This window comes from Typopeltis vanoorti, chromosome 13, assembly GCF_054136105.1.
Source record: "Typopeltis vanoorti isolate ZY-2024b chromosome 13, IOZ_Tvanoo_1.0, whole genome shotgun sequence".
Taxonomy (NCBI): Eukaryota; Metazoa; Arthropoda; class Arachnida; order Uropygi; family Thelyphonidae; genus Typopeltis; species Typopeltis vanoorti.
In genome coordinates this window covers 127018241-127032466 of record NC_143561.1, presented here as the reverse complement: position 1 = coordinate 127032466, position 14226 = coordinate 127018241, and the positions used below count along the sequence as shown (strand labels likewise).

Genomic DNA, 14226 nt, shown 5'->3' with positions numbered 1-14226 from the left:
CTTTTGTGCATCCAGGAGACCTTTGTAGGCTTGAGGTGGATGACTCACTATCTGTTCCGTCACAAACACCTTCAATAAGAGATTTCTTAATACCAAAATTAAACAAAGTGCCTTGTCTCTTATTCATATTAGAATTTAAATCTGTATTCCTATTACTTTTAAAAAAAATTACGGCACTTCGGTTTCAGAACAAGCACTTACACACTGCAATACGAACTTGCGAAGTAAGTATTCAGTATTAATAGATTTGAGAACCGGATACAGACTACCTTGATCTTCAATTTCATTGAAAAAAATTTACTTTATACTTCCTTGCTGATTGGTCACTAACATTTGCAACACAGATGTTATTTCGTTCAGTTTCGAGAACATGACGCCCATTGTTGTGATTGGCTTGCAGGCAATTTTTATGATCGGTCATAAACGGCGGTATTCTCTTTCCCGATTGTTGAAAGATTTCGATGTGTGAAAATTAACGATAATTCATGAATATTTCCATGTTTAAAAATATGCCGCTTGGTCACTGACATTTGCTACACAGATGCCATTTCCTTCAGTTTTGAGAACAGAGAATATGCCACCCATCCATTTGCAGGCAATTTTTATGACCCGTCATAAACAGCGGTATTCCCTTTCCCAAATGTTGAAAGGTTTTGATGTGTGAAAATTAACGATACACAGATGTTATTAGGCATTCTGGGTCTGAGTTTTTCGACATATTCACAAATATTATTCTCCTCAGAATATTTCTACTATAAAATATTTATTCATGAAAAATGCTTAGAAAACTAAAATGACAACTTCCAGAACTTCTTGTGGAACACCTATTCACCTTCTGGAGAACACAGTTTGAGAAACCCTGATCTATCACATTATGAAGTTAAGTGGTATTAAATCTGAAATCCAAATTGATGATGTTAATCTTAGCTCTTTACTTTATGCAGATGTTATACTTCTGAATAACTAGCAGAAAGTTGCTACAAGTCTACTACAATTCTGCAAGATTCCCTGACTAAATTGAATAAGTGTTGTAATAAATTTGGTATGAAAATTAGCAATAAAAAGACGGCAATAAAAATAAGCAGAAACATTGAAAACATCAACTGTATCCTGAATAGTGAACCTATAGAACAAGTAAAGCATTTCAGCTATTTAGGCACAATTTTTAATCAAGATGGTAAATTAAATATGACAACAGACTTAGTAAAGCTGACATAGTAGGAAGTCAACTGAATAAATTTATATGGAATAAGAAAGAAATTAGTCAAAACACTAAATTAGTTGTATACAAGATGGTGACCAATTTTAACTTATGGATTTTAGAGCTGGGTTAGAAATAAAACACTCGATCAAAGAATGGAGATCTCAGATTATGAGAGTTCTGAGAAAGATCATTGGAGTGAACAGATGGCAATATCACTTTAAAACCCTTATTTTAAAAGGCAGGAAAAAGACCCTTATTTTATTCATGTATTGATAAAATAAAAAGTGCCTTAAAAGACAGAAATATAAGCTCTGATAATGTTGCTACAAGTATACTACAATTCAAGAGTATCATCAGGATTCATTCAAAATGTAAAGGCTTATAATTATTTAGGAGTAATGATTACTGAAGATAGAACAATAGTTATGGAACTGTATCCTGAATAAGTGTTGTTCTTTTTGGAGTCTTGACAGATAACAGATTAATATGGAAGAAATTTATTTATCAGCAGTTAGTAATGGTGTAACTTTTTCATGTAGCTCTATCGTAATTATCTTGTACATCCCACTAAGGGTACATATCAGGAATTTGATGATGATTAAAAAAAAAAAAACTTAGATCTACACATGTAACTGCATTAGTATATTTCTGAATCTGATTGGCTTCAAAAGCCTTGCCAGATGGACAAGGCCAATGATGCCATGTGAGTTGGCAGCAACTCAGAAAATAATCATATATTTTGGTTAGAATCAATATAAGACAATATTTTGAGAAAATGAATACTTCTGCAAGGTTTCTGTGGTTAAGCAGTTCAATATAGTTATTCCAGTTTGACCACGTTTATTAAAGAAAACTGTTTTTAAAACTAAACATGTACTAAAAAACAACATCCGACAAGTTTCATTAGTTGTCAGACTAACATCTTCAGGGGTAAAGAGAACAAAGTTTAAAGCACAAACTACTAGAAATTACGAAAATTAGTTCATTTGTTAGTATTGTGAACATCTAAACAGTTTGTCAAAAAAACGAATAACAGATCTATACAACCGTTAATGCATGTTAGCTGGAGACGATGCTATTTGATGTCGTGTTCTGTGGTTCACGCTCACTCAGTCGGAGGTCTGAAATTTACCAATTTCAGACCTCTGACTTTATACAGTTTCCAGGGATGACCTCTGGTTCTCCCCTGATCTCCCACTATTCTCTGTAGAACTTCTCCACCATTAATCTTATAACAACCCCTTACCAACTTGTAGATCTCTATCATATCTCCCCTCTTCCTTCTCTCCACCAGACTCTGCAAATTACATCTTCTCAATCTTTCCTCATACTCAACATTCCAGAGGTCAGAAACTACCTTAGTCAGTCGCCTTTGGACCCTTTCCAACATCTCTTCATCCTTCTGAAAACCCAGTGACCAAATCTGGACACAATCCATGTGTGGCCTAATCAAAGCCTTATACAATGGAACAAGAATCTCCTTACTTCTACACGTCAGTGTCCTACGCATCATTCCCAGAGTCTTTGTGTTGTCTTCACAATTTTGGCGATGTGTCCCCTAAATTTTAGATCCTTATCCACTATCACCCCCAGATCTCTTATTTCCTCTACCTCCAACAATATATTCTCACCAAGCATAAATTCTGCATCCCATCTTTGTTTTCCAAATTTTAAAACCTTACATTTTGCAACATTGAACTCACATCCCCATTTGCTTGCCCAATCACTCAATTTATTCAAGTCTTCTTGCAAGGCTACATCTTCACTACTCTTTATGGTTCGTCCCAACTTTGCATCATCTGCAAACAACTGAATATCTCCATCCAAATCTTCGCCAATATCATTAATATACAAGTTAAATAGTAATGGCCCTAAAACAGACCCCTGAGGCACTCCACTAGTGACATTCCTTTTCCTGGATATCGCACCCCCATACACAACTTGTTGATACCTATCAGATAGCTAGTCTCCAATCCAATGCACTAATCTAATATCCAACTACTTTCACCAACCAAGTCACCCTCCTTGCCTGGTCTTTGTAGACCTCATGAAATTGGTTATTTCCACTTCTCTTATGCTGCCTCCACAATGCCCTTTTTCTCTGTATCGCATGCTTAATCTCTTTATTCATCCATTTGGCACCTACCTTATTTAACCTTCTCACCCCTGAAATACATTTAGACATTGCATCTACTAGATAGTTTTTGAAAATCCCCCAAGCTGCATTGATCTCTTTTCCAGCTAACTCCTCATTCCATGCTACACCCACAAGCTGTCTCCTGAGCTCTTGATAATCACCCCCCCCCTGTAGTTCCATATATACCCTTTTCTCACAGGAGCCCTTGCACTGCTGGCAACCACCCAGGTAATCACCTCATGGTCACTTTCACCAATTGGTGGGTGATTTGACACCTCATTTATAATTACATCCTCTGATGAGATGACCAAATCCAAGACCCTTAATCCTCCTGTGCCCTCTGTTACATACTGTCTGAGGTAGTTATCCCTCAAGAAACTCATTTTCTTTACTTCCAGTTGCTATCTCTTCATTCCAGTCTATATTGCCATAATTAAAGTCACCCATAATGATCACCCTTTTCATATTTGCTTGGCTAATTTGACTATACATTTCACTATCACCACCATCCACATTACCAAGTCTATAACAACATCCCACCAAGTATTTGATTCTATTCACCTCTATCTCACACCATGCTGCCTCAAAACCACTGGCCCTATTTCCCTCTTGCATCTCTACCTTGTATGGACATAACTCTTTCTCTATCATCACTAGCACTCCCCCTCCCTTTTTACACCTTCTATCCTCACGAAATATATCATACCCTTCCATCTCTATTCCTGTCAGGCTGTCGTCCTCATCTAACCATGTCTCACTTATTCCGACAATCTTTGGGTGAACAGTTGCAATTAGTGCAACCATTTCATCTGCCTTGTTTCTTATACTTCTAGCATTGGTATACAAACACAACTAATTTCTGGATCTACAGCTAGTTCCACTGATACCATTCACTCGATGTGATCTCTCCATGCTAGACTGGGGCCATTTCCCTTTCTATTTCTTCATTTTAGAACCCTTTTCAATTCCATCTGTTTCCTCTTGATCCCTGGTCATCCCATTTCTTTCCTGCCTACACATGCTCTCACCTCCTCTTGAAGCATCCACCTTTCTCATGCTGTGTACCCCTGTCCAACCTGAGACTCCCCGTTTCCCTGCTCCTCTTGCACACCCATTCTCTCATTTTCTATACTCATACCACTCACTTCCCCATTCATATACACTTCTTCAATCTCTCCTGTGTTACTCTCTTGCTCTTCCACATCATTCCCCTCTCAATCTGATTCATTCTCTCTATTCACTTCTCTACCTTCCAGCAGCAGTCTCTCCAAGTGACTCACACTATAACCACTCAAATGCAGTCCATCGCTCCCATACAGCTCACTTCGTCCCTCAAACTCATTCCTCACATTAACAAACTGTACTCCCATCTCCTCACACGTTTCAGGCAGAATATCATTCATAATCCTTGCTCTCTGCCTCATTTTACCACAGTCATACCTAGTCGACACACTGACTACCCTTCTTGTCACACTATTCTCTTTTATCTTTCCAAGCAGCCTCCTGATATTCATTCTGATATGCTCTTTGTTCTCTCTCAAATCATTTGTACCAATTATTACTATTAACTCTTTTGCTCGCTCCCGCCTCATATCCAATGCCTCAATCACTCTACTCATTTTACCGCCTGGAAAACATACCTTGTGCATTTTATCCTCTAGCACACCTTTAATAATGCAATCGCCATACAACGCCACTCGCTCATCTTCCATTAACTCTTTCATGCCATCATGATTTATTTTAATAGTTTTGACCTGAATTCTCTTATCATTCCGCATCCATTTCATTTCTTGCCTCATCCAGTCCAATTCACTTTCCAAATCTCGCGACACATTCTCTTTATCATTAAATCTTTCTAACTCTTGATCCCTCTTCTCACTTTCCCTCTCATTCATCCTTCTTTGTTTCCGTACTTTCGGTCCAACATATGTCCAACTTTCACTATCATTCTTCTCACTTTTACTCTCATTTATCTTTCTATGTTTCCGTACTTTCAGTCCAACATGCATCCAGCTTTCGCCATCATTCATTCTCTTTTTGCTATCATTTATTCTTTCGATTTTTTTCACTTGCGATTTCTGCATCACGCCTTTTCTAGTTTCATTCGTTCTCTCAATTTCGTTTCTTTCCATCACTCTCGCCTCACTTTCGTCCCTTTTAACATCTGTTATGGTTTTCAAATCGGTCTTTTTCTTTTTTCCTGATTTTTTAACATTTTTCGCCTCTCTTTCAAACGTGCACTCATGACAATCGTTACTAACACTTTCTGTCATCAATTTCATATTTGCATTCATCAGTTCCTCATTCAGGTCACACTTAGCACACACACTCTTCTTCCATCCACGTTAAACATCCACAAATCATTTATGTAATCGAAGGAATACATATAACAGACCTCACACTTAACAAAACGACTGAAATCTAAATTAAAATCATGGAATGACAATGTCGCTGCCATTTTGTTTCTCCCTGCAGGTTACTAGGTCTAATAATAATGATTTCGTAATTAAGTTTAGGCAAGAAAATCCCCCACACTAATAATACCGGTAGCGCACAACGTTTACAGCCGCTCTTACTCAAACAATTATGCATATATACTTAATTATTCCTAGAATAACTTATCTAAATCAGGAGCTCTTCTTATACACGTCCACTGCGCTTGGCTCACTAGCGCCACCCTCGAGGTGTCCATGTCGCAATTAATTGGTTACCTCATGGTACAACTGAGCACTCTCTAAAGATAAAATGATGCAAGCATATCCTATCCTTTCATTGGTCATATCCTCGCATTCTATTAAGACAAAATCAGTGATAATTGACAAATCAGCAATTTGTAATCACCAGCACTGCAGTAGATATGCAATAAGCAAAGTAAACATTCAGAAACTAAGACATAAAACATAAAATGGATTCGTAATTACATAAATAAAACTAATGATTAAACTGAAACCCCCTCTTCTGATTTTTTTCTCAACTAAAAATTTTCTCTGATCACAGATAAGCAGAGAAGTGTCTTTTTCAAGCCTTCCCTATTGTGTCTAGTAATGAAATTTTTGTCTTGACAAGGAGTATTCAATTGTTTGCTGGTGATGCAAGTTGGGCATAGTCATAAGGAATGATGCTGATGTTGAGGCCTTAGTAAGATTAATTTTTAGCTTACAGATAGACAGGATTGCTATTTTAATGTTAGTAAATGTGAGATGTCACACTTTGGAATGCAAAACCTGCATAAATTTTAAAAGTGTATTCTATCTTAGAATTAACAAAATGGTCCCTATACCAATAGGGACCATTTTGTTAATTTTGTTAATTTGAAACAAATCACCAGAAACCCTTAATTTCTGTGTTCTTTTAGTGACAGCATGAACAGCAACAACTTCCAATGCAGATAAAAGGCAAAATGTGAGATAAAATGCATAAATTCCACGTTAAGTGTAAAAGAAATTATAGCAAGAATGTACCTCACAGCACGTGTCCAAATCGAACTCCATTGGAAACCATGCATCTGCAGTCATTGATATTTCACCGTTGACAGTCTAACACATTCAGAAGGTCCTGACTGGTGTCATCGGATGCTAGTGCATAAATGTTCAACATGTTTCTGCAGTTCATCAGCATTTCCCACCAGAGTGTAGCATACCAGTGATTTTGAATGGTTCCAGAAATATGAATACACAGAATTTAGGCCAGGGGACCAAGGAAGTCATGTAATTTGTCTAACTTAACCATTCTATCTTTCAGGAAATGTTTGATCAAATACCATCAGGCCTCATGACTGAAATATAGTGGAACTTATATCATGAAAAATATTTTAACAATTGTTCTGCAAGCCTGTTTGTCAAACTAAAAGCTGCCCATAACTTGGAGACTTGCTAATGATATCTTAATTGAATAACTGCATATAGATTTTCATTGACTCACATGTGTAACTGTTGTGATAATTGAAAATACTATCTCAAGTGAACATTATCTTGTCTATGAAAAGCACACAAAAAATTATTGGACCCCACATACATTGTTGTAGAAACCACTGGCAAAATATCTAGCCTAAGTTCTTATATCCACGGGAAATGGTATGGGAATTTTTGTGCAGAATCCTTTGTGCAACTGATTCCCTCTATAATTCTCCATGCTAGTGCAGGGATATGCCATTAGATGTAATACTTTTTCCTTAGTTCTTGTACCTTTTGGAGTTATTTCTTTTTCTTACATTTCATGATGCAGTGATGAAGAGGAGCAAATGTTTCAGTGCTTAGAATTAGACAACCAGGGAAAGTATCCACATGAAAACGATTTCATTTGCATTTCTGTTGACATATCTATAATAAAAGAGCATGTCAGCCAATTCAATAAATGTGAGTTTGCCCTCCATTGTTGCAAAACACCAATCTGTGGGTTATGAAGACTAAAAGAAATAACTGCCACTTGATCAGGGACAACCTGTCAGACTGAACCCATATCCATGTATCCTGTATGTAACTCTGGTTGTTGACAATCACACAGGTCATTGAGTTATATAACTGTCTGCTTTACATGTTGTGGTGTTTGTGTTTCAACTTGGACACATATCCCAATAAACATATAGGAGCCTTGTCAACCATTTTGAGATGTACAATGCACTTAAAATTTACAAGGATGTGGAATCACCCTGTATATAATGACTGCAAAACAATGATATCTGCAATGAAATTTCTAAGTAATATCTATATTAACCCATTAGTCCTGTAATAAACACTTATGCTTGAGAAAATTGTTACTGTTTTCTAGTTTTTTTACTGTAGAGAAAACTTTAATAGTGTGATGGGGCAGTGTAAATATCCATTTACCAAAAATACATTGAACACTGAAATATTTGAAACAAATCACTTATCTGAAATCACAAACCAGTGAATGGAATTCCTCTATAGATCTTGTAAAAAGCTTATCCCATAAAATGTTGATTTAGTCCTATAAATGACAGACTATTTATGGAACCTTATGTCATACACATACAGTAATGCATGCAAGCACCTGATAGAGGAGGAAAAACTCTGAAGTGTCATTGACACTAAATCTAAAGACACTTCTTCCTTTTTACATATTATGCCTGGTGACCTGTTATGGAGCTGTCAGCCCTTCCAAACCATACCCATCCCAAGGATAAGGTGATTAGTCCTATATGTAGGTTTATCATAAACCTACATATATATGTAGGTTTATCATAAGCTTACCTTCACCAGTAGTTTGATACTACACCAAGCTCATCATTCCTCCCAGAAGATCTGAGTTAAAACTTTGGTTAATAAGCATGTCACATTTTTTTTCTCATTTTCATCTTTGAAGAAAGAGTATCTCAATCAGATCCTTAACAGAATCAAATGGCTATTACCCCAAGCACAACTGAAATGAAAAGTTTTCTCTCTATCTCTAGGCTAGGTATTTATCACATTCCTTTAGCTATAATTTAGCATATTTTGGACAGACTAGCCATTCAAATAGGAGAAAAAAAAAAAAAAAAAATCATTAATACACTGTGTTCAGAAGACTCGTGAGATTTAAGGCATTAGATATACTACTGATGAAGAATGATTTTTTTTTTCCTCTATTTGAATGGCTGGACAGTCCAAAATATGCTAAATTATATCTAAAGGAACGTGACAAATACCTAGCCTAGAGATAGAGACAAAACTTTTCATTTCAGTTGTGCTTGGGGTAATAGCCATTTGATTCTGTTAAGGATCTGATTGAGATACTCTTTCTTCAAAGATGAAAATGAGAAAAAAATGTGACTTGCTCATTAACCAAAGTTTTAACAACTCAGATCTTCTAGGAGGGATGATGAGCTTGGTGTATATGTATCTGCTGGTGAAGGTAAGCTTATGATAAACCTACATACAGCAATCCCTCAATTAGTGCGCCTCTAAAATTCGATTAGTGCACCTATATACATCTTAAAAATAAATGTTACAGATTTTAAAAATTTTCGATCTATACATTTTTATGGCTAACTATTTAAAAAATCACTTACCAGGATGAAATAATTTAGTTACTGATTTGAAACATTTTACAAAGTTATTTTTTAATGGCACACTACACTATTTCCAATGTACACTATGTTCCAAATTTACCTCCAAAATTTATGTCGTCTGCTTTACATAGCATTTTGATGATCATATCACATGCAATTGTTTTCCTTACTTTTTTATTTTAAATTATTTTCCTAACCTTTAATCATGAGTAAAAGAATTAGTGAGCAAAATATAGAATTGTGAAAATGATTCGAAAAGTAATCTCATTGGAAGAAAACTTGAAATAATAAAGAAAAATGAACAAAGCGAGTCCAGAGCAAGAACACAAAAATGGGTGAATCAACTGCTGAATACAAAGAGAAAGGTAAGGCTGCTTCAAGTTCATCATGCATGCACTCGGAATCAAAGTATTATGATTGAATTAGAGAGACTTCTTTTTTACATGGATCAAAGATCGTAACCAAAAACGGATTCTTTTTTACATGGATCAAAGATCGTAACCAAAAATTGTCTCTTTGTAACTGGAAAGAAAGGGTTATCAATGATAGAAAAGAAGAATTCCACATTAGTTCTGGGTGATTTGAGCGTTTCAAAAAGAGAAATAGCCTACATAATGTTCTAATCACAGGAGAAGCTACAAGTGCAGATAAGGAGATATCCAGACATTTTGAAGAAAATTGTGTAAGAAGGAGACTATTGGGATCAACAAATATTTAATGTCAATGAAACCGGTCTTTTTTTTTTTTTTTTGGAAGTGAATGCCTTCCAAGACTTTTCTAGCCAAATCAGAGAAATCTCAGCCTGGTTATAAAGTCACAAAGTCGAATGAAATTACTGCTAGCAACATGCGAGCTGTTTGGAAGCACATTCTTCCACATTGTGCAAATGATTTTAGAGGCTTTTCAAATGAATCTAAGTTAATTAAATCTTATTCTGAGGAGTTGAGTGATTCCGCCTGCTAAATTTAGATACACAGCGGAAAGATCATGAAGAATATGAAGAAAATTTAATCACTGACAAGCCGTTTCACAGAAACAATTTGAAAATAGTTTTCGTACAATCGAAGTTTTTAAGCAGCAATGTTAGAAACTGACCCTGGTGAAGAGAGAACCTGTAAAATTTGCAGAAGAGGCAATAGGGCCATACCCTCAGTTGTATGAAAAAAAGAAACAGAATGCCTACCAAACTATGTTAGCTCAATTCTTTGTTAAGAAGCAGAATAATAAATTTATATTCTGAATATGGTTTATTGTCTTTCAGCTTCATGGTTTTCCTTTAACTAGACCCTGAGACATACCCTAATTTTTTTATAAAAAAAAAATTAAGGGTCAAAAAAGAAATCTGAGGAGCGAATTATACATTTTCCCATAGGTTATTATATTCGATTAGTGCATTTTATATTAATGCGCCTGTTTTAAAGAACGCATTGGGCGCACTAATCGAGGGATTGCTGTACATTGTCTGCTATATTATGGAGAAGGCCACCACCCATTTCAGTCTAAAGTTTTATCAACTCAGATCCAAGATTTAAAGTAGTTTGAAATTAGATTATATTGTCCACAAGTGTTAGGTTTACACTGGTAGACTGTATACTAGTAACATATTACATATTTCCCAGACTATACATGTAACAAAATTCTCACTGTCATTTGGATATGTACATTACCATGCATTGTGGAAAAGGTTGCTACCCAAACCAGTTTCGACCTTCACTAGGTCTCATCTATAAGTCCACGTTTCATTGTTAAGACCTCAGTAAAGATCAAAATGGATCTGGGTACGGCAATATACATATTCAAAAGGGATTGTGCTCTGCACTATGGGATACTGAGGCAGTTTGTTGTGAAGTTAGCAGCTTCTATATACAAGTAGCTTGGTTGTGAAGTACTTCATGCGCAAACTTTCATTTGTTCACACATGGGTAAAGCATTAAAACAATTTGTCAAGTATAATTTATTTTTTAATCAAGCAAAAAAGCTTTGACTTCTCATAAACCAAATTCTGTAATAATAAGATGGTTAATCCTATTTCCATGATGTCTGTTAATGTGTACATTCTCTGGCCTATTTGTCTGTTTTGAAGGAGATAACAACCTGCCACTTATTTTTTTTTTTTTTTATGATAGTCCCACCCACAAAAGGTTGTAAACCTATAATACATTAATGTTGTGAGCTGGCTAAGGGTAAGGTAATATGGAAACCCTTTTTTTTTTTTTTAAGGAAAGCTTGGTCATTTTTTAAACTACTTTGTAAAGCAGATACATTATCTATTGATCTTTTCAAGTTATAAAAACAAATAACTCAACATCAATTGAAACACTAAAAATATAAATGTTTCTTGCATCCTTGATAGAATTTGAATCCAAATACTTTTTTAACCACAAGATGTCATTACTGTAGATTATACTGTGAGCACGGTCGATATAATACCTAACTTTTGAAGGCATCCTACAATGTTTCCTTAATTTGAAAATATAAGTAGAGTTAATCCCTTAATCTCTGCTCCATATTTGCTATAAATACCTGTTATTGATCTTTCATTTCCTAATTTGTAGCTGATGAAATCAGATTAGTTCTACATACACATTCTTAAATTTTAATATTGGATTCTTTTCTAATTTAATTTCAACTAGTTCTGCCACTAATGCTATCTATTCACTCCCTTAATATTTTCTCCTTTTAATTTATAGGAATTTCCATGGCTGACAAAATCTAAGATGTGAAATTAACAGAAATCAAAGCAAGACAGAACAAAATAATCTGATATTCACTCTGTTCAGGTGAATTAAATGTTAAAAACTGAACTTTTCAATGGTTCAGATGTTATTGCTGAAATGGAGAATATTTCAAGAAAATTTGAAATTTCTATTTGGTTTTAGCTCAATTAAATTAAATAATAAAATAATTGGACATTTTGCAAGAAATGCTGTTTACCATTTGTGATAATTTTAAAAGTCAAAATGAAGTAGTTTGAGAATTTTTTATGAGAAAATTTCCTTTGAAAAAAAAAATCCTGTAATTATCCTATCGATGTTCATACATGCTGAATTATGTTATACTTTTTAAATTGTCAATAGCTATGATTAATTTTAAAAAAAATAAAATAAAACATTACAAAGCATTGTAACATTAATAACTTTTTTAAGTACATATTGTTGCTGGCCCCAAATAAATTTAAACTATGTGGTGATTACATGCTCATATCACAATGTTCGTATTGGCATTATATAGCATTCTTTGTGCATAACAACATTTGTACAAATATTTTCAGAATCTTGACTTGTTATCATAACAAATTATTTTCTTGTGATTGTTTAAATAAAGCAAAATAATCCTGTTACTTAGTGTATGACAAATAATGACATGGAGTCCAAAGGTTTATTATAGGAGAATAAACTAAATATTTCTCCAGGCACTAGTGGTCATTTACATAATATCAATCCTCTTTTCTTTTTTTTCTAATTCATTCACCAACAGAACACCTGAGGCTAACACTGACAGCTCATTCCATTCATATATCATTCTCCAGGCAAAAAATCTAGTTCTCACAACCTTACTAGCTACATTCTTACTGAGTTTATAATGACATCTTGTTTTCCTCCTCCGAGTCATGTTCTGAAAAATTTTCCTTGCATCAGTTGTATAAGCTATAAGACCTTTTAGTAACTTACTTGTCTCTGTGATACATCCCACTTTTCCACCCTATCATTATCTAATTTTTGTAACCCAGAAATTTCCAATCTCGCCTCATAGAGAAGTATTATGCATATATTCACATGCATCCCTTCCCTAATAGCCCTAGTTTCCTGATGTACTTCCATCATCTTGATCACCCATTCCTGGATACCTTCCACATTTGCCTCATTCCGAGAGAGATTCGAGTGACCAGATCCAAGGACAAATTTCTAGCTTATAATAAATTTAGTTTAATCCTTTATCCAAGTGTGAGCAAACAAAGTTTGCGCCTGAAAGTATCTTCAGGACTGGGTTAAGGTGGTACACACCAGGGCAACTCGTTGCAAAGGTGGAGAAAGCTGGGCATATCGAGGTTTGATAAATCTATATATCTGTTATCACTGTTTGCCAGTGTATTCTTCAATAAACATATAATCCTGGGAGCTATTTCAGCTACCTGTAGTATTCCCTCAGAACTTGATCAGCAGCTTCCCCCCCCCCTCCCAAATCAAAAAAAAAAAAAAAAAAAAAAAAAACTTCTCAGAATGATGAGTTTTTTGTATCTTATCTTCATCATTATAGTATATAGCTGGTAATCTTTTCATTCCAAAATGTGTAACATTATACTTTGCCAAATCAATCATATACTCCTTTGTTAACACTCTCACCCTATTTAAGTCATCCTGCAAGTTCTATATATCTTTATTAAATATAGCTGTAAATTTGGCATCATCATCAGATAACCTGAATACTTCCTCTTGGATCATTTCCTGTATCATTAATGTATAAATAAAATTTTTCTATGGCAAACCACCAGTCACCTCCTATTTCCTGGACTCCACTCTCTGATGTGGTAGATTTTCTTAAGTTTATGAGATCTAAAAACTCTTTGGCCATCCCAAATCCATGCCAGATCTGAATAATCTGGCATGAGTGTTTGTGATTGCCTGCAGTTGGGAGAAGGGTTTCATCATCTAATGTGTGATGCCATCTGTTTTTTGGACACCCGAAGTGGCATGAAAATTTTGTTTAAACTCTATAGGGGTAACTTCTAATTTCTTGATCAGGGTTTGTATGTAGAGCTTGGCTACCATGAGAGAGGTTATATTATATTAGATTATATAAAAACTTGGCAAAAATATATATTTGAATGGAACGAAAAAAGTATTCACATATTATTACAAAATATCTTGTTCAAAAAAA

The 14226-nt window shown here is 35.0% G+C and overlaps 1 protein-coding gene across 1 annotated transcript in view; it reads left to right on the top strand.

Moving 5' to 3' along the window:
• Nucleotides 1–12763, top strand: part of Hacl (2-hydroxyacyl-CoA lyase) — a 270179-nt gene extending 257416 nt beyond the window's left edge. The window contains exon 17 of the mRNA XM_090403161.1: nucleotides 12039–12763. Coding sequence (XP_090259287.1) covers nucleotides 12039–12071 — 33 coding nt within the window. The 3' untranslated portion in view covers nucleotides 12072–12763. The remainder of the gene's footprint in view (nucleotides 1–12038) is intronic.
• The last annotated feature ends 1463 nt before the right edge of the window (nucleotides 12764–14226 follow it).